Source organism: Pseudophryne corroboree, chromosome 6 (genome assembly GCF_028390025.1).
Source record: "Pseudophryne corroboree isolate aPseCor3 chromosome 6, aPseCor3.hap2, whole genome shotgun sequence".
Taxonomy (NCBI): domain Eukaryota; kingdom Metazoa; phylum Chordata; class Amphibia; order Anura; family Myobatrachidae; genus Pseudophryne; species Pseudophryne corroboree.
Genome location: NC_086449.1, coordinates 578,377,247 through 578,397,851, shown reverse-complemented (window position 1 = coordinate 578,397,851; position 20,605 = coordinate 578,377,247). Strand labels below are relative to the sequence as shown.

At 41.9% G+C, this 20,605-nt stretch overlaps 1 protein-coding gene and 1 long non-coding RNA gene across 4 annotated transcripts in view; one reads left to right on the top strand and one right to left on the bottom strand.

Moving 5' to 3' along the window:
• The window catches only part of LOC134932989 (homeobox protein EMX1-like), a 90,758-nt gene extending 88,968 nt beyond the window's left edge, over positions 1–1,790 (top strand). Inside the window, exon 3 of the mRNA XM_063927900.1 lies at positions 1,107–1,790. Within this exon, the coding sequence (XP_063783970.1) occupies positions 1,107–1,274 (168 nt within the window). The 3' untranslated portion in view covers positions 1,275–1,790. The remainder of the gene's footprint in view (positions 1–1,106) is intronic.
• LOC134932990 (uncharacterized) overlaps positions 1–20,042 on the bottom strand; it is a 107,249-nt gene extending 87,207 nt beyond the window's left edge. For all 3 annotated transcript variants that reach the window (XR_010179549.1, XR_010179550.1, XR_010179551.1), the window contains exon 1: positions 19,706–20,042. This is a non-coding gene — a long non-coding RNA (uncharacterized LOC134932990). The remainder of the gene's footprint in view (positions 1–19,705) is intronic.
• Positions 20,043–20,605: the final 563 nt, after the last annotated feature.

Below are 20,605 nucleotides of genomic sequence, written 5' to 3'. Positions count from 1 at the left end.
GCACAATCTCTCTCTCTCTTCTAATCTAATTTCTAATGGAGAGGACGCCAGCCACGTCCTCTCCCTATCAATCTCAATGCACGTGTGAAAATGGCGGCGACGCGCGGCTCCTTATATAGAATCCGAGTCTCGCGAGAATCCGACAGCGTCATGATGACGTTCGGGCGCGCTCGGGTTAACCGAGCAAGGCGGGAGGATCCGAGTCTGCTCGGACCCGTAAAAAAAACATGAAGTTCGTGCGGGTTCGGTTTCAGAGAAACCGAACCCGCTCATCTCTAGTATCCATGCTTGAGCACAGGTGACATAATTAGTACCTCAGTTATATTGATTTAACCATCTGTGCTAAAGCCTGAATATCAATAAAACCTGCACTGTTTAGTGTGCCTTGAGGACCGAGGTTGGGTTTGCCTGCTCTAGGGGGACCACCCTCCATATCCAGAACTCCAGGCAGCCAGGGATCTGTGAATTTTTTTTAATTTCTTTTAAAAAATGAATAAATTCAAACAAGAACTTCAAAATTATAGTTTTGGTGCTGGTTAATAATAAAAAAAAAAAATACAAATCATGTACGACTTTGGTGATATTCTTCTGTGGCACTTTACAATTGATATGAATTTTTATTTCTAAATTTTAGTCATTGTATGGAGACCATTGCATCTGCAAATTGTATAATCATATTGTATGGAGACCATTGCCCAATAAATGCTACAAAATATTCTTTCTGGTTGAAGTGATTTATGTTTGAAAAGCATTTTTAGATGGAATTGGGAAATAAGTATCAATATGTTTAATTCATATCCCTTTTTCACCAAAAACCTGGGCCCAACCTGGATGATTAAACACGGTTTCAAGCAGTTTCACAGCAGATTGAAACCCCGTTCACACCGCAGGCTGGACCCGGGGCTTCCCTTGGCCGATGCTTGGAGATGACATCATCTTCAAGCGCAGTGATTCATCTCTCCATGCTTTTAGTGTGACCCGGGTCACACCGTTTACGCAGCAGGCTACCCGGGTCAGTGCCGGGTTTGTCCCTGATAGATTTCAAATGTTGCCACTGCAAGTGATTATTTTATTTTTATTTTGACACAATTTTTTTCCCCCCGTAGGTAAAAGTGTGGTTTCAGAACAGAAGGACAAAGCACAAGCGTCAGAAATTAGAAGAGGAATGTCCAGAAAATCAGCAAAAGAGAAAAAGTAGCCAACATGTTAGTAGATGGAGGATGGCAACATGTCAGAATAGCCCCAAGGACATTGACGTCACATCAGATGACTGATATAACCTGTTTAATAAACTGCACATATTACATGAAGATGGACTATTATATCATGTGGTCAGATGTTATCTGCAAGAGACATGGTCAATCATTAACTCAACTTGTAGTATGAACAATGGACAATGCACTTGTGTCAAAGTTTGTAATTTCATTTAATGACACCTCCCAGGACATTCTGGCCAATCATTTATGTTCTAACATGATATTGTATGGCTGTGTAGATACAGTGATATTGCCTATACTTGTGTTCAATAGAAAATGAACCAGTTGGAAACGACTAAGAACTGTCATTCAGAAGATGATAGCAATACAATACTTTTACCTCAGGAATCCACATTGTGTACTAGATAAAGAAAATGTAAATATATATTTAAACATGAAAGATGTGGCTATCTAAGGGGATAATTTGATATTAAACATGGACACTAAGATTATTTATTGTTATACATACATATTCCTCAGGAATGCATACTAAAGTAGCTATTAAAAGGATTAAAAGGCATGACAAATATGAAATACTGCTTTATAGAGTCCCTACTTTGTCTTTTGTTATAAAGCTCCCCTATGCGGTTATAAATGCCCCCTACCTTTATTCAGAGTTTCACATTACCATAAATGGGTAACATAACCACAATGATGGAAACTGAGATTAGATAAAAGAGGGTTATAGATATTCCCATGTAGGAAATATCACTACAGAATGATCAGTGTAAACCAAGTATGTAGAAATGCATGTGGCTTTCTGGAAAAACCTCTTACTTTTATACTACATGTGTGGCAAGCTGGAAAACAGCTCTGAGACTATCAGTAATATCAGATATTGACTTGTTAAAACATGAGAATATTATGTTGCAATTGCATATTCAAAGAATTAAATGGACAAGTGTGCCTGACATTATGCACATGAAACCCTACACAGCTGACACACAAGCTATTAGATTCACATTACAGTGACACCTAGTGCTACCCACCAGAATCTCCTCTGACTCTTACACTACTAGTGCCATATGACCCACTAGAATCTCCTCTGACTCTTATACTACTAATGCCATATGACCCACCAGAATCTCCTCTGACTTTTATACTACTAGTGCCATATGACCCACCAGAATCTTCTCTGACTCCATTACTGCTAGTGCTATGGTGACCCACCAGAATCTCCTCTGACTCTTACACTACTAGTGCCATATGACCCACTAGAATCTCCTCTGACTCTTATACTACTAGTGCCATATGACCCACCAGAATCTCCTCTGACTCTTACACTACTAGTGCCATAAGACCCACCAGAATCTCCTCTGACTCTTATACTACTAATGCCATATGACCCACTAGAATCTCCTCTGACTCTTACACTACTAGTGCCATATGACCCACCAGAATCTCCTCTGACTCTTACACTACTAGTGCCATATGACCCACCAGAATCTCCTCTGACTCTTACACTACTAGTGCCATATGACCCACTAGAATCTCCTCTGACTCTTACACTACTAGTGCCATATGACCCACCAGAATCTCCTCTGACTCTTACACTACTAGTGCCATATGACCCACTAGAATCTCCTCTGACTCTTACACTACTAGTGCCATATGACCCACTAGAATCTCCTCTGACTCTTACACTACTAGTGCCATATGACCCACCAGAATCTCCTCTGACTCTTACACTACTAGTGCCATATGACCCACTAGAATCTCCTCTGACTCTTATACTACTACTGCCATATCACCCACCAGAATCTCCTCTGACTCTTTTTTTTTTGTATATTCTGTTTTTATTCAAGAAAATTCAATAATTACAACACTTTGAGTTCAGAAGGCTGTTATACATGCAGTTAGAGTTAGGAATAATCTAAACTACAGCCTCAATATAGAGAGTTGTCACAGGTTTTAAAGGTTATTACAAGTATGGTCATCAATATATCATCCTGTAATATTTAATACGTTTTCCAGCTGCCTTCTGTTTATACAATAATCCTAATCAAAACATCGAGGTAATGGTAGTGAAGTAATTAGAGGAAAAAGGGGGGGGTGGGATGGGCGAGGTAAGGAATGAGAAGTGGGAGGGTCGGGGATCGGGGTTGACCAGTACCAGGAGATTCGTATGTTAAGAGGAGGTTGGGATGCCTTCATTATGGGGGGGCTGGTTGCATTGCTAGTTCACTTGGTTGTAAACAGGTGTTCCTTATACTCCTTGGAGGTGGTATAATCTATCCATGGTAGCCACATAGCCATGAATTCTGAGAGTTTATCTCTAGAGCTCAAGAGGATGTTCTCCATATTCATGTAGTGATTAATCCTCTCAAACCATAGTTTTCTTGTGGGTGGAGTTGGGGACCTCCACAGTGTGGGGATAATTGCCCGCGCTGCATTGGATAGATGGCGTAGCAGTGACGTTTTGTGCTGTGCCAGTGGGGTAGGGGAATGGGAGAGCAGCCAAAAGGCCGGGTCAGTATGGACAGGTGTGTGTAGTATATTTTGGGAGATGGAAATGACTTCTGCCCAGAAAGGGCGAATTAAGGGGCAAGACCACCAAATGTGCATTAGGGAACCGGTTGCGCCGAGGCATCTCCAGCATTTGGTTGACACTCCCGGATACATGTGATGGAGGAGGGAGGGATGTCTGTACCACCGCATTATCAATTTATATTGGGTTTCCCTGACTTGTATGCACACTGAGCTTTTGTGGGCTTTGAGAAATATCATACGCCACTCTTTATCTGTCAGTCGGATTTCCAGGTCTCTCTCCCATGCCTTTTGAAAGGGTGTGGGTGTTTGGATTTCAATGTCTTGAATTAGTTTGTAAAGTGTAGAGATTGTGTGGTGGGGGGTATTTCTGGAGACACATAGCCTCTCAAACTGTGTAAGTTCCCTTGAGGCTTGGGGGTGTCTATGCCCGGAATGTATGTAGTGTCTTAGTTGTAAGTATTTCCAAAAATCTCGCTGCGGAATGTCCCATTTTAGTTTTACTTCTGAGAATTGCTTAACTCCTGTGGAAGTTGCTATTTGGCCTACCCTAAAGAGACCCGCGAGGGCCCAGTTACTGAAATGTGATGGTGTTAAGCCGGGTTGAAAGTCGGGATTGGCTAGAAAAGAAGTCATTGGGCCGAAGGCGGAAGAAATATTTGGCCAGGTGCGTGCCTTTTTCCAGAATGACAGGGTCGCGCTGATAGTTGGGTGAGTGGTATGGGTCTTGGGGAGGGAGGGGAGCCACTGAAAAATCTCCGGGAATTGCTGCATATAGAGTCCCTCCAGTGCCACCCATTGTTTTGTATTCCGACTCCTCGTCCAATCTAAGACTCTATTGAGCAATATTGCCCAGTAATAGCCCCTGATATCTGGTAATTGAAAGCCCCCACTCCGGGTAGAGCGGGTCATTGTGGATCTGCTAATTCTAGGTCTTCTCCTAGACCATATGAATTGCTGTGTCAGGAGTTGTATGGACTTGAACCAGGAGTCTGGGATTTGTATTGGGAGGGTTTGTAATTTGTATAGCAATTTAGGGAGTGTATTCATTTTTACGACGTTCACTCTCCCCAACCATGATAGTGGCTTGAGGTACCATCTACTATAATCAGCTCTAATCATTCGGAGGAGAGGAGTGAAGTTCAGGTTAAATAAGCGGGATAAGTCTTTTGGTAGCTGTACTCCCAGATAGGGTAGGTGTGATGTGTTCCAAGTGAATGGGAAGGATTGCTTAAGTTTATTCACAGTGTCGGGGGGTGAGGATATGTTCAAGGCACAGGACATAGACATGTTTATTTTAAAGTTGGAAAGTTGACCGAAGTGAGTCAGTTCCTGCATAAAATGGGGAAGGGAGGTGATCGGATACGTTATTGTGGCCAGGAGATCATCCGCAAATAGGGAGAGCTTATGTTCTGTGTCTCCTACTGTTAGGCCTGTGATGTGGCCATTAGCTCTAATGGCCCTTGCAAGGGCCTCAATGCATAGGATAAATAGTAGAGGTGATAGTGGGCAGCCCTGTCGTGTCCCATTGTTTATACAGAAGGGTTCAGACAATGTCCCGTTAACTCGGACTCGGGCTGTGGGTGACTTGTATAATCCCATGATTCTGCCAAGTGCCAGGGGACCCAGTCCTATGTGCCCCAGAACAGACCTCATAAAGCCCCAACTGACTCTGTCGAAGGCCTTTTCAGCGTCGGTAGACAATAGCACCGTAGGGGGACCTCCTTGGGACGCTATATGGATTAGGCTTAGGACCTTTGTGGTATTATCTTTGGCTTCGCGATCTAAGACAAAGCCCACCTGGTCGTTATGGATCAGAGATGGGAGGAGTACATTTAGTCTATTTGCCATTAATTTTGCAAATAGCTTGGCATCAATGTTTCCTCTGACTCTTTTACTGCTAGTGCTATGGTGACCCACCAGAATCTCCTCTGACTCTTATACTACTAATGCCATATGACCCACCAGAATCTCCTCTGACTCTTATACTACTAATGCCATATGACCCACCAGAATCTCCTCTGACTCTTTTACTGCTAGTGCTATGGTGACCCACCAGAATCTCCTCTGACTCTTACACTACTAGTGCCATATGACCCACTAGAATCTCCTCCGACTCTTATACTACTACTGCCATATCACCCACCAGAATCTCCTCTGACTCTTACACTACTAGTGCCATATGACCCACCAGAATCTCCTCTGACTCTTACACTACTAGTGCCATATGACCCACCAGAATCTCCTCTGACTCTTACACTACTAGTGCCATATGACCCACCAGAATCTCCTCTGACTCTTACACTACTAGTGCCATATGACCCACCAGAATCTCCTCTGACTCTTTTACTGCTAGTGCTATGGTGACCCACCAGAATCTCCTCTGACTCTTTTACTGCTAGTGCTATGGTGACCCACTTGATGCTCCTCTGACTCTTATACTGCTAGTGCATACCTCCCAAATGTCCCAAATACAGCAGGACACTGTCCCGCCGTCCCTCCTATGGGTCACCGCAGTGTCCCGTGGGCGTGGGTTGCAGATTGGGAGAGCCAGTGATCACCGTTACTCTGCTCTGCAAAGCAACTGGTGATCACTGAATAGAGGCCGTGCACATGCACATGGCATCTATCAGTGCAGGGAGGGTTAGCTGGGGGCTGCCCAGCTGCTCAGGGAGTGCTGGGCACGCCCCCAAAATGATGAAAATGAGGATCGCGGTGCTAGGCTACACCCTCCACCTGAGGCCCCGCCCACTCCCCAGAGGCCACACCACCTTTTCAGTCGCGGCCATGAGGGAGGTCTTGATTCAGCGTTTTTCAAAAGTTGGGATGAATGCTAGTACCATGGTGACACACCCAAATCTCCCGTGACTCATAAGAGGTAAACACAGGATTTTTGCAGGGGGTTTTATGTTTATATATATATATATATATATATATTTGGCACACAAGCATATACATGTCTCACACACACACTTACCATGCTGCGGATTGCAGATAGAGACAGTACCTGACACCATGTCATTAGGCCCTTCCCACTCATGGCAAAACTTTGATTCGTGGGTCTATCGTGAGGCAGAAGGGACAAAATGACATGATTTTAGTGGACTTACATCACACTGCCCTACCCTCACCCTACTGACCAATGTATTGTGGCAAAATACAGCAAAAGGACTGCTGGCAGTAATAAAAAACATGGGATCCACTGAGGCAGGGGGGTGTTTCTGGATACTCATATCTGTACAGCACATATGATCAGTTGATGCGATGTACGACCTGCGGGACTGCGCATCGCATCATATTTGCCTCCCCTTTGTGTCCTAGTGTGTGTCTGAATGTGCAAGCAATGACATACCCACTTTCTGCGTCTCTGCATGTTGTACCACCACTGGTGAGTCTAGAGATGCCAGCATTGGTTGCACAATCGATGCTTGCTCCAGCCCTATGAATTTGTTGCACATGTGCAGTAGTAAATAATCACTCAACTATGTGAACTTTGGGATTGCGTGCGCCTGGTGTCCGACTCCTCTTTTGAGCAACATACATCATATAGGTCACATCATTGCTGAAGATGCATGAATTAGTCTGTAAGAAATGTAATTGCTTGACCTATCAGTGCCTGTGTTTTTTTTTGGTTTGTTTTTTAACATATAGGGGTATATTTAATAACTGTCGGAAGCTGCGTCTTGTCGGAAAGACGGCAGCTTCCGACAGTTTTAGGTCGGAAGGGGTTCCGACCTATTCATTAGGGCCCCGTTTATTCCGACAATTCGGGAAATCCGACTTGTCGGAATGCTGTCAGAATGCACACTGATCGGCGGCTTTAGCGTGCATTGTCGGAAGCGGGGCCAAACCCGACAGGTTTTAGCCCCATTTCTGACAATCTCAATCCGACTTTAAAGGTTTTTCACATAATTTTAATACAACATATAAAAAGACAAATAGTAAAAATGCAAGGGTACAGAATAAAACAATATTCAAGCTTATCAGTCCGTATATGCAATTGGGTACATCCTGTTTCTTGTAAAATTCCAATAATGGATGAAGTCAAACTGCTGACGAAACGCGTTGGGACTCCTGCACCTGAGACCTCTTTATGGACAGATAAGCTTTTTTAACTTAATAATCCTGTACGTTTGCACTTTTACCATTATTGGAATTTTTACGAGAAACAGGATGTACCCGATTGCATATACGGACTGATAAGCTTGACTCTTGTTTTATTCTGTACGCTTGCATTTTTACTAATTGTCTTTTTATATGTTGTATTAAAATGATGTGAAAAACCTTTAAAATAATCCCTGCTGGTGGGTTTTAAATATGGAGGATTTGCTTGTCCTTAGAAGGTTTTTTAGATACAACTAAAATCTATGGTGAAATAAGTTTTTTTTTAAAAACTGTACGCGCTATGTTATTTTTGTTCTATTGCTTTCCACATATGTACATTGGTCATGTGACCGAAAATATTGTTTGTATCAGATAAGTAATGTCCATATATTACCACTTGGTTCCAGGGCCGGATCTAGGGGGGGGGGGGGCGAAGGGGACGACCGCCCCCCCCCTAACACAGTCATAGCCACGCCTACTTTTCAGCAGAAGAGAGCTCTCCAGGGAGAGCCTGAGGCAGAACGATGTGCTGCAGCTTATACCACAGCAGCACAGAGGAGCCAGGAGAGCAAGAGTTACAGAGCATTTGCCCCTCACTTGCTGGTGTGTGGGTACTAGGGATAATAAATACAATCACCCCATAGCACAGTCACATGTACTTAGAACAATCACAAAGCTCTATCTTAGTCTCACTCAAAAAGTTCAGTCAGAACTGAGAGAGGAGGCGTTAGGATTGCAGATGGGAGGAGTTGGGACTGTAGAGGGAGGAGTCAAGATTAAACAGTAAACCGCCCCCCCTAAAGAAAAGTCTAGATCCGTCCCTGCTTGGTTCACTTTATACAATTTCTTTTACACTAATAGGCGCCCATTTTTTCTCCACTTGTTCTATTTCACATCGTGTATGGGCCATCCAAGCACATATCACATTGCTTAAGGTTGCTGCCATCCACTAATTGGAGAAGTTTTATTTTAACCTTTTTATGTATTTATTCACTCATTTATAAATCACAGAATCACGTGCTCTTATAGTGCTTACATAACGTTACCTGTGCGCCCCCCTATCTATTGTTTTTATATATATATATATATATATATATATACACACCAAACAAAAACAGGTGGCACTCACAGACTTGTAGATAGGTGGAAAACAAACTTCACCCCGTGAAGAATTAATTGAAAACAACAGGTAACGTTTCGGGGACACATCCCCTTCCTCAGACAATTAAACAGTGCAAAATCGAGTGTACTTATAGCATACAATGACCCCACTTACCCCCGCAATCACGACTCCCAGCTGCGTGGACCACAGAGTGCCCAGGCGTCCCCTGTCCCGCACTTCCGGTCTCGGCGTCACGGCCTGCCCGGAAGTGACGCAATCAGGCTTTGCCGGTCCCCATGGCAACGCGCTGAGAGCCCTGCAAAACAACAAAACATCACTTTGTAACACAATTACAGTGAATAAACACGGCACACAAATGTACAGATTGCTCACACGGAGCTGGAGTGTGCCTACCAAACAAACACATGTGAAATGGAACAATCATAAAAACGTGATAAAACGATTCAAAACAGAACGATGTGTCCTCCGCAATTGGGAATAAAATATAGACATACATTTCAAAACATCTAGTGCCAGTAAGTCAAGAACATTATCAGAAATCACTAGAGGCAGTCTGGCATGAATGGCAAACCCTCGGGGAGACCCTTGTGAGCATGAGCTGACACTAACATAAACAGGCGACTCAGCTGCTTCCTAGACTAAACTTGAATGTGATACTACTTTATCCAAAACAACTCCACAGCGCATATTATCCAAAGGAATGTGGATGCTGACCATTTTATAGGAAGGTGCACGGGATCATAAAAGATTACAGAGATACAGGGCCATAGACCATGTACCAGCTTCCGTACGGGGGGGGGGGGGGGGGGGGGGGTGACAGGGGGAAAAGACTACTCCAGCTTGAATCTAGGTGGATTTTCCGCCTAGATTGCCTGGGCCCTAGAGGGTTAAACGAGTCCCTGGGATTAATTAATTTTTTAATAAATTTTTTATTATTTTTTATAATTTTTTATAATCTTTTATGATCCCGTGCACCTTCCTATAAAATGGTCAGCATCCACATTCCTTTGGATAATATGCGCTGTGGAGTTGTTTTGGATAAAGTAGTATCACATTCAAGTTTAGTCTAGGAAGCAGCTGAGTCGCCTGTTTATGTTAGTGTCAGCTCATGCTCACAAGGGTCTCCCCGAGGGTTTGCCATTCATGCCAGACTGCCTCTAGTGATTTCTGATAATGTTCTTGACTTACTGGCACTAGATGTTTTGAAATGTATGTCTATATTTTATTCCCAATTGCGGAGGACACATCGTTCTGTTTTAAATCGTTTTATCACGTTTTTATGATTGTTCCATTTCACATGTGTTTGTTTGGTAGGCACACTCCAGCTCCGTGTGAGCGCTCTGTACATTTGTGTGCCGTTTTTATTCACTGTAATTGTGTTACAAAGTGATGTTTTGTTGTTTTGCAGGGCTATCAGCGCGTTGCCATGGGGACCGGCAAAGCCTGATTGAAGTCACTTCCGGGCAGGCCGTGACGCCGAGACCGGAAGTGCTGAACAGGGGACGCCTGGGCACTCTGTGGTCCACGCAGCTGGGAGTCGTGATTGCGGAGGTAAGTGGGGTCATTGTATGCTATAAGTACACTCGATTTTGCACTGTTTAATTGTCTGAGGAAGGGGATGTGTCCCCGAAACGTTACCTGTTGTTTTCAATAAATTCTTCACGGGGTGAAGTTTGTCTTCCACCTATCTACAAGTCTGTGAGTGCCACCTGTTTTTGTTTGGTGCATGTCGGTGGACTGGCATGTCCACAAGGAAGGGCACCTCAGCCAGCTAATCTGGAGGAGTGCCGGGGCATATTCTGGATATATATATATATATATTTATATAATGTAATGAGAGTCACATTGTCTGACACCATCTCAGTTTGTAACTCACAGGTTCTTTTAACATGAGGACTTGCCACACTTGTAATGGATGACTTTACAGTTTGGGTGCTCGGGAATTTAATATTAGTGAGCTGCCATCTTTTCATTAGCTACAGATTAATTCTCTGACCAACATAACCTGCCAGGATTTGCCAAATAGTAAAGTGTGGGTACTGTTAGGTAAAAATGAATTAACTTTTGCAATGTTTTATTTGAGATCAGAATGTAACTACAGTAGCAACTTCAGTGGCAGGTCCAAGGATGTCTACATTAGACATTTGCGGTTTGGTATGTTAGAAATTCGAACTCACCCATATGGATTATTGTTTTCCTTATATGTATAACAATGGGTTTTCATGTGCTAAAGTTGCATGTGGTATTCAACTGAAGTTTGTATTCCAAATGTTGTAAGTTAGTACTGTTCACCCTGACTGTGGTTGGTGAACTTTACTAATGGTTTTTATGAGGTTCATTATTATGATGCGGATTTTGATTTTTTTGCTTTGGCTTCTTTTCCTTCTTTCCTCCTGTCCTATTGCCCTTCCCCCTCTTTCCCTTGGGTCATGTGCACTCGGTGCCTGGTCACCTTTTGCCCCCTGGTCTCCCCTCTGTCTTGCTCGGAGGTACAAGATAGAGAATGCTTTATTCTACTTTTCATATAAAGGACAGGGATAAGCTAATGTTTCTACCAACCTTATCACAGGCTAACTTGCAGCTAAATTCCACCTCGCTTCGTTTTATATCTTGGAACGTAACGGGCCTCAATTCAGCAATAAAACAAGGTGCTGTGTCATCTTAAGTGATTTTGTCCAGACATCATGATGCTACAGGAAACGCATTGGTTGAAGAGTGCTCTACTCTGAAAAACCCCTGGATACAGGAATGCGTGTCTGTCTCATATTGTATGAAAAAACATGGTGTAGCTATATTGTTTAGTAAGCGCTTAACCTATACCATTACGGATATGCTAGTGGACCCTGAGGGCAGGTTTCTTTTGGTTCATGTCACAATCCAAGGTGAACATTTCACACTCCCCAATTTATATGCACCCAACTTTCTATATTTTTCTTTTTATAACTCTATTTCTAATTGGTTTCTGAAACACGATACCCTTAATTTAATAATTGGTTGTGACTTTAACTTTCTACACAACAACACTTTGGACCACTCAAAACCATCGCTTGGGCCTGCCGTATCTCTTTGAGAGGGTATTGATAGATTAATTGATATTTGAGACTTCATGACTCATTTACTAGACTTGAGTATATGCTCACGTCAGACACTCTATTCTCTTGTGTCAAGTGTACCTTTATTGACCAAATTATCATTTCTGACCATACCCCGGTTGTAGTGGATTTGACACGTCTCAGTCTTCTAAGCACCTCCTACCTTTGGTGCTTCTCTTCTTTTCTTTCACAGAATGAGGACTTTCAGAAATATCTGAAGACCAAATGGAATGAATATTTAGATGACAATATTGCACACTGGGATAATCCAGTACTATTTTGGGAGGTGTCAAAGGCAGTTATGCGGGGACATATAATATCATACTTAGCAAAATGTAATAAAGGCCGTAAAGATAAATTACACCTCTTTACTAGTAAACTGCGACACTCTTGCCATCACTATTTGTCCTTCACTACTGAGACGAATAAATCTCTTTACCTTCAAAACAAACAACCAAACAAACAAACAAACAAACAAACAAACAAACAAACAAGAAGCGAAGCTTAAAGGTGCATGCACACGGAGAGATTTTAACTATGAGAGATTTTGACTGAGCGGTTTCCCTTGAACTGGCAGTAGGAGATTTTGACTAACTTTACCAGTAATTTTGACTAACTTTACCAGCGATTTTGGCTATGGGCTATTTTGGCTCACTCATTTAAGTAAGGGGATGCTTTTTCTTTTCCAGCGACCTAGCCAAAATTGACTTGCCTACACAGTCTATTTTTAGCAGCGATAGCGACCTGGCGGGGACACGCATCGCTATCGCTGCTGTGTACACACAGAGCAATATGCACTAACTTTCTGAGCGATTTTGACTATATAGTCAAAATCGCTCAGCTATATCGCTACGTGTGTATGGACCTTAGGACAGATTACACTAGAAACCATTCTTTTCGATGGGGGACAAAACTGGTAGGCTTCTAGCCTTTATGGCAAAGCAACAGAAAAAATACATTATTATATTACCAAACTTTGTGATCCTGCTATGGGTACCACATTTACTTCCCAATCTGACATATGAACTGTTGGAGTTATACTTTCAATCTTTATATACAGCTGACTCCCCCAGTCCTGACAGTGTGAGGGCGAAGCGGACTACTCAGCAAAGGGATTGTTTACATGGCAATATTACAGAGGAAGAGGTTGCCCGGGCAATCGATATGCTTAAATTGAATACGTCGCCTGCCCCTGATTGCCTTACAGCAAATCATTATAAAATTTTGAAAGATGATATCACCCGACTCTTACAAATTTATTACAACAAATTTGAATAACATTGACTATCCTTCTTTTAATGAGGCAATGGCAATTCTAATTTCCAAGCCAGATAGGCATATATGAGGACAACAAAGAGATAGCCCTATCACTTTCCTCAGTCAATATTCCAAAATCTTGGCAAACAATATTTCTACTAGATTGCATGCAATGATGCCAATGCTTCTTACACCACACCAACTTGGGTTCACAAAAGGGCGTCACTCTGTTTTGGGGATTCGTTCAGCAATAGCAGTTTTAGCATCTTCTCCTATGCACCAAAGGTCTTCTACTATCTTGTTAAGCCTGGACACTCAATAAAATTCTTTAAGAATATTTATATTTAGTTTTGGATTCTTACGGACTTTGGACTGGCTTTTATTAAGGCAGTCAGATATTTTTACTTAAATTTGATTACTAAATTACTTATCAATGGCGTTCACGGTAATCCCATCCCATGTCTGCTTTCAGCTCTTTTATATAACCTTACCTTGGACCGGCTAATGCGTACCAGAAACACTTTGGATACATTTTGGGGTTCACAATTAACTTCACCAAATCCATGGCATTAGCCTTGTGTAGCAGGCCTTAAAGTCCTACGGGTAATCTGGGAGGACTGCAATGGTCAACATCTAGTATATCTTACCTGCAGTGTAGTATATCTTACCTTTGTATCAAAACTGTTAGGAAAAACACAAGGAAAAGGAAGCCAGTGTGGTTTGCAAAAGATGTAGCAAATATTGTGAGAGCAAAAAAGATGGCTTTTAGGAAATATAAGCAGACACAAAATAATGAAGACAAAAAGATATATCTTGTTAGACAGAAGGAGACAAAGAAGGTAATCAGATGTGCAAAGGCACAAGCTGAGGAGAAAATGGCCCAGTCAGTGGGTAAAGGAGGCAAAACTTTTTTTAGGTATATAAGCGAAAGGAGAAAAACAAAAGGTGGAATTATAAAACTAAAGACGGACACTGGGAGTCTTGTTGAAGGAGACAATTTAATAGCAGATCATCTTAATGATTATTTTTGCTCAGTATTTACTACTGAAAGAGAGGGGAAGGGGCCACAGTTAAGTTGCAGGGATATTCAGAAAAATGAAACAAGTACATTTACAGAGGAGAAGGTCCTAACAGAACTCTCAAAGCTGAAAGTGGACAAATCTATGGGGCCAGATGGGATACATCCAAGGATACTAAAAGAACTTAAAGAGGTGCTGGTAGCACCATTGACAGAATTATTCAACCAGTCATTAGCTACAGGAGTAATTCCAGGGGACTGGAAAAGAGCAAACGTAGTCCCACTGCACAAAAGTGGAAGCAAGGAAGAGGCAAACAACTACAGACCAGTGAGTCTTACATCAGTAGTAGGGAAATTGATGGAAACACTCTTAAAAGAAAGAGTTGTAGATTATCTCAAATCTGGCAATTTACTGGATCCCAAACAGCATGGATTCACTAGGGGGAGATCATGTCAAACAAATCTTATTGACTTTTTTTATTGTGTGCCTAAAGTGATGGATAAAGGTGGAGCCATGGATATAGCTTATCTAGACTTTAGTAAGGCTTTTGACACAGTTCCACATCGCAGACTGCTAAATAAACTTGAAAGTTTGGGATTGGATATTAGGATTATTGAATGGATAAGATCTTGGTTGAAGGATAGAAAACAGAGAGTTGTGGTAAATGGAGTGCATTCACAGGAGGGAAATGTTACCAGTGGAGTACCCCAGGGATCTGTACTTGGACCAGTGCTTTTTAATATCTTTATTGGTGACATTGCAAATGGCATTAAAGGGAAAGTATGCCTTTTTGCAGATGACACAAAGGTATGCAACAGGGTAGACACACCAGGTGGGGTAAAACAAATGATTGAGGATCTAGGTAGACTAGAGGAATGGTCAAGAGTCTGGCAATTACAGTTTAATGCCAAAAAATGCAAAATCATGCACTTGGGTCTCAAAAATCCTAAATCTAAATACAGTATTAATGGCACTATACTGGAAACTACTGAGGAGGAAAGGGATCTAGGAGTCACTATTTCAGATGACTTAAAGGCAGGTAAGCAATGTAACAAGGCAATGAGGAAGGCTAGTCAGATGCTTGGCTGCATTGGGAGAGGAATCAGCAGCAGAAAGAAAGAAGTAATAATGCCACTGTATAGGTCATTGGTACGGCCTCATCTAGAATACTGTATTCAGTTCTGGAGGCCATATCTTCAAAAGGATATTAATACATTAGAAACTGTACAAAGGAGGGCAACTAAAATGGTGCATGGCCTACATCACAAAACATACCCAGAAAGACTAAGAAATCTCAATATGTATAGTTTGGAGCAGAGAAGGGAAAGGGGGGACATGATAGAAACTTTCAAATATATCAAGGGTTTTAACAAAGTCCAGGAGGGAAACATTCTCCAAATGAAGAGAAGCAATAGGACACGAGGACATGCACTGAGACTGGAGGGGGGGAGGTTCAGGGGAAATTTGCGGAAAAATTATTTCACAGAAAGGGTAGTGGACAAGTGGAATAGCCTCCCATCAGAGGTGGTAGAGGCTAAGACAGTAGAGCAATTTAAACATGCATGGGATAGACATAAGGATATCCTTACAAAGAAATAAGGATCAAATAAGGTTAGTGCTAAAAAATAATATAAAAAAAAAAAGGGGCAGACTAGATGGGCCAAGTGGTTCTTATCTGCCGACAAATTCTATGTTTCTATGTGGCAGATTGGAATGGAAAACCAGCCTGGGAAATTTATGGAAGTAGCCCTAATGGGGGCGAGGTCTGTTGTTGGGGTGGGATTCCTTCTCATAGGGCATGATTCTGAGTTGAATATAGTTGCAGTCTTCCTTGCATCTTTTGCTGTTGCTGAGTCTGTGACTGTATGCTAATGATACTACAATGCACTTCCTGAGTGTACATCTGTGCATCCAAATATGCAAGGACTAAGGCGTCTAATGTCAGTATCTACAGACGTTGCAATTATGCTTTGTGCGTCTTTAGACACCACCATCAGTCGCACCATATAAACTTTGACCAACCCTATGCTAGGTGCAGATCATTCATCTGAGTATGGCCTCTATATGCAACCACTTTCAGAAACATGCCCACACTATGGTACATCTGCCTTTGATTAGCCAGCCCCCTGTAACTACTCAGGAATGCTAAACACATTTCTAATACACTTCTTGGTGCATGTCTGACTATGTGCTGGAACTCTGTGCAAACACCATCGCGGTGCATACATGCGCTGTGAAACGGAGATGCAAGTGCAGATGAAAAACATTGCACAAGATAAAAAAAAACAAAAAACATTGGCCCCTACAGGAAAAATACATACACATTGGGCCCCACAGAAACACTAAAACAAATCAGCCCCCACAGGAAAACAAATATTACATATATAATATAGCTTGTGGTATTACAGTTTGTTTAAAATTCCCAGTGCTGTTTGAAAGGCCCAGTGACACTGAGAGGTTTTATAATTCTTGGCTGTAACATATATACTCATTTATCTATTAACATTTATGTAGCGCTATTCCATGGAGCTTTCTTTCAAAGTCAGGAAGGGGAGGATTGGCAACTAAAAAATATGTAGAAGTGGCCTCACATGGTCAGCACCAGAGGTATTTTGTATAACCATGGTGGCAGCACCACCCCTCACATGTCAACAAACCAAACAGGCCCCACATGCACATTGTCCCACCGGGAATACGCCCCTGCTTAGCTGGGTTTTCAATTATCCAAAACTATACACAATTTGTACTCCCTAAATGTCACTTCAATAATCAATAAGATCCGTACGGAAATGGAAAGCCGCAACATTTTCAACTTTCATATTTAGGTAGAGCCAACCTAATAAAAATGATCATTTTTCCTAAACTGTTATATCCAGTGCAAGTCCTTCCAGTGCTTCTTACTTTAACTGATATTAAAAGAATAGATGTCGTTTTCTGCAAATTATATGTGGAACAAAAAACTTAAACTGAGTTTGAAAATTCTCCAACGCACCAAGGAGGAAGGGCAATCAATTTTCCCCATACTTCCTTTTATAATCATGCTACAATCTGTAGGTATATTTAAGACTAGATTTTTAGATTTTGGACTTAATCTGTTTCTTGCACATGCCTAAACATGATATCCCGCCACCTCTGCTGGACAATCCACTGTTGATGACAACATGGTCAACATGGCACTCTATGCGCAATACATTTAATATCCATTCTTCCTATTCACTACACCTCTCTGTCTTGGGTAACAATAACTTTCAGAATGGATTGGCTGCTAACCCCTTCCAAATGTGGGAGGCTCAGGGACTCCGCACTATAAGACATCTCACTAATTCCTCACTTAAACGTCCATTAACATTTGAACAGGCATATATACAAGATGAATTTTTACAGTCTTGTGATTTAGCTTTTTTAAAGGCCCAGCACTACACTAGCAAGGTCCTATCTTCCCTGTCTCGCTTGGATTGGGACAATCAGTTGGATGCCGCTTTCTTATATGATGCCTAGTCATACAGAGCTATAGCTCTTTTTTATTGTTTATTAAGAATCCCTTACTTTACGCTCATGTTCACCACGGGCATCACTAAGGGGCAGATATGCTTTCTGGATTTGTCAGAGGCTACTATTTTGCACACTCTTCAATACTCTCTTCGAACACTTACTGCTTCCGTCTATAGAGAAATGTTCTATATTTTTTCCTCAACCACTGTCACATGGTTGGCATAGCAAACTCATCAGCATGCCAAAAATATGCCCAGATGGAAGCATCCGTATATCATTGTCTATGGGACTGTAATGTTATTAAGAAATTCTGAATTGAGGTAAAACAATTCATGTTAGACAAATTAATCAATTACCTTCCGCTGACACCAGAATAGGCGGCGTTGGGATACCTCATGGGGACTACTCGTGTTTCTAAGGGCTGTAAAAAACTAATATTGATCCTGTCAGCAGTAGCCCAAAAATGTATTTTGCAACCATGGATTCATCTCCCCTTTACCTATCTTCAAAGAGAAACTATTTTATGTTTTTAAAATGGATTGGATGGAAGCTTCACTCTATAAGGAGAAAAAGAACAGTTTTTTTCTGTATTTGGGAAAGTTTTATTGATACTTTTGTAACCCCCTTGCTCTGCTCTGGGGTAGCTGTTCGAGAGAGTTACTATCAACTACCTTTGTGCCTCCACCCAAACTATTAACTATTGTGTTATATCACCCGGCTTGTTTGGGTAAGCCGTATCTAATGTGTATGCGCCTATGTGTATAGATAATGCATTACACACAATCCAATAATTAATTTACCTGTTTTCTCTCCATTAGGCCTGTCGGGTCCCCTAGCAGAAGAGTCAGGCAGTGGTAAGTATAACAGCTTTATTGTACAACTATAGTTGGGTTATCAGCGTCAATAAATTCTTTAGACCGTTCCAACAAACATTCCCACCTATATAATAATTATTACACAAGTTAATCACTATACTCTCCCCGTCCTATACAATGTATTCGCATGCAGTACAAAAAAAATACCTCTGGTACCATATCAGATCTTTTCAAAATGAGATCGACCCGGGTATTTATACAAACATTCGTGCACTGTTGGGGCCCATGGTTTCTGAGTTGTTACATGTTACAGTTATATTGCCTCAGTTATAGAATATATCCACCTTGGACTGCTTCCTTTACTTTACTCAGCGATGACACTGTTATTATAACTCACGTTTCCTCTTAACCTCCAGTTAGGGTTTATTTTCCACTCTGACTGGTCGGGCTGGTTATTACTGACTTTCCTCTCTGATGGTAAATGGTCACCAGCTGGCTATATCAAAGCATATACACATCCTATTGTCCCTGACAGCTATCCAGATTTAGTATCATCAGTTTCTCTGTGTCGTGAGGCTTTACTAGTAAAGTCTATCATTACTCTCAGGCGCTTCTATCTTTTCGTTATGCTGGTAGATAAGGGAAACGGTATGACTTCAGTTCGCTAAATAGTTACTTCTCTTTCAGTCTATAACTGCCCCTCCTTCAGGAATGTCTCTATTTCAATAGCTATCCCGATATGGGTGCTTCCTTTCGCAGCTTTCTACTTTAACAGGCTCTACAGTTCTAGGCTTTCAGTCTATATGTGACAATAGTGAACCTGTAGCATCTCTGGGTATGTAGTATATAATCGGCTACAGTCTATATAGTAATGTGTAGTCTATAACTGGCCACAGTCCATATAATACTGAAGAATGCTTATGGTGACTCTAAAATTAAAGTTCATTTGAAAAGATTTATAATATATACAGTTAATGCAGTGAGGATTCAAGCATTTGGCACTTTAGTACTGAAGGAGTTAACTTGTCAGGGGGAGGCGACACAATGGATAGTTGCTCACCTCTGGTAGCTCCCCCGACTCCTCCTGTTCCTCTTGTTCCTCTACGCTCTGCCTCTCCACCCCCTCTGTCTGATTATTGTAAGACAGATAGTGTAGGTACCTCTTATTGTAGTTCTTGTACCAATCAGTGAGTCCTCAGCACTGACAGGATCTCACTCCTCACCGTTCTCCCTCTTACTCTGTTGCCTGCGCCTCTACTGCACAGCTCTCTGGCTCTCCAACCTCGCCGTCACCGGGACTGCCTCTCCGCCAGGGGCTATTTGTCTGCCTGCAGCGTTCTCCAGCCTCACTGTCACCGAGACTACCTCTCTGCCAGCGTCTCCGTACTCCGCTCTCTGCTCTGTTACTAGAGCTGCCCGCCGGGATGCTGCGTCTCCCACAGGTACCATTTGTGGGGGACTAACTGTTACAGCATGCGCAGGGGCCCCTTTCCCTTCACTCCTCATGCTCTCCCCAACGATCTCCTGGCCTCATGGCAATCTAGAAACTTCTCCCCACATACTGCAGTACATGAGGTTAACTCCTTCACCTCATGCCCTATGTAATATGACAGACTACATATGCATATGTATACACAATATATATATATATATATATATATATATATATATATATATATATATATATATATATTAAAATTACCAGTAGGGCTACACTCTCCCCCTGGTGATCTACTTACACTCGTTTAATTGGATCACCATATTCTATATGTTATTTAATTGCTAAAATAGGGCCAAGATAACACCATACCCATGTGATTAACTCTTGGCACCATACAAGGTACCCCCAACTGATCGTGAGTTAACACTAAAGAAGCCCATCTCTGTCTTTCTGGTCTATTATGTGCCCCTTCATTTACCCATTCTGTGTCATTGAAATTATAGTAGTTGAAATCCCCTT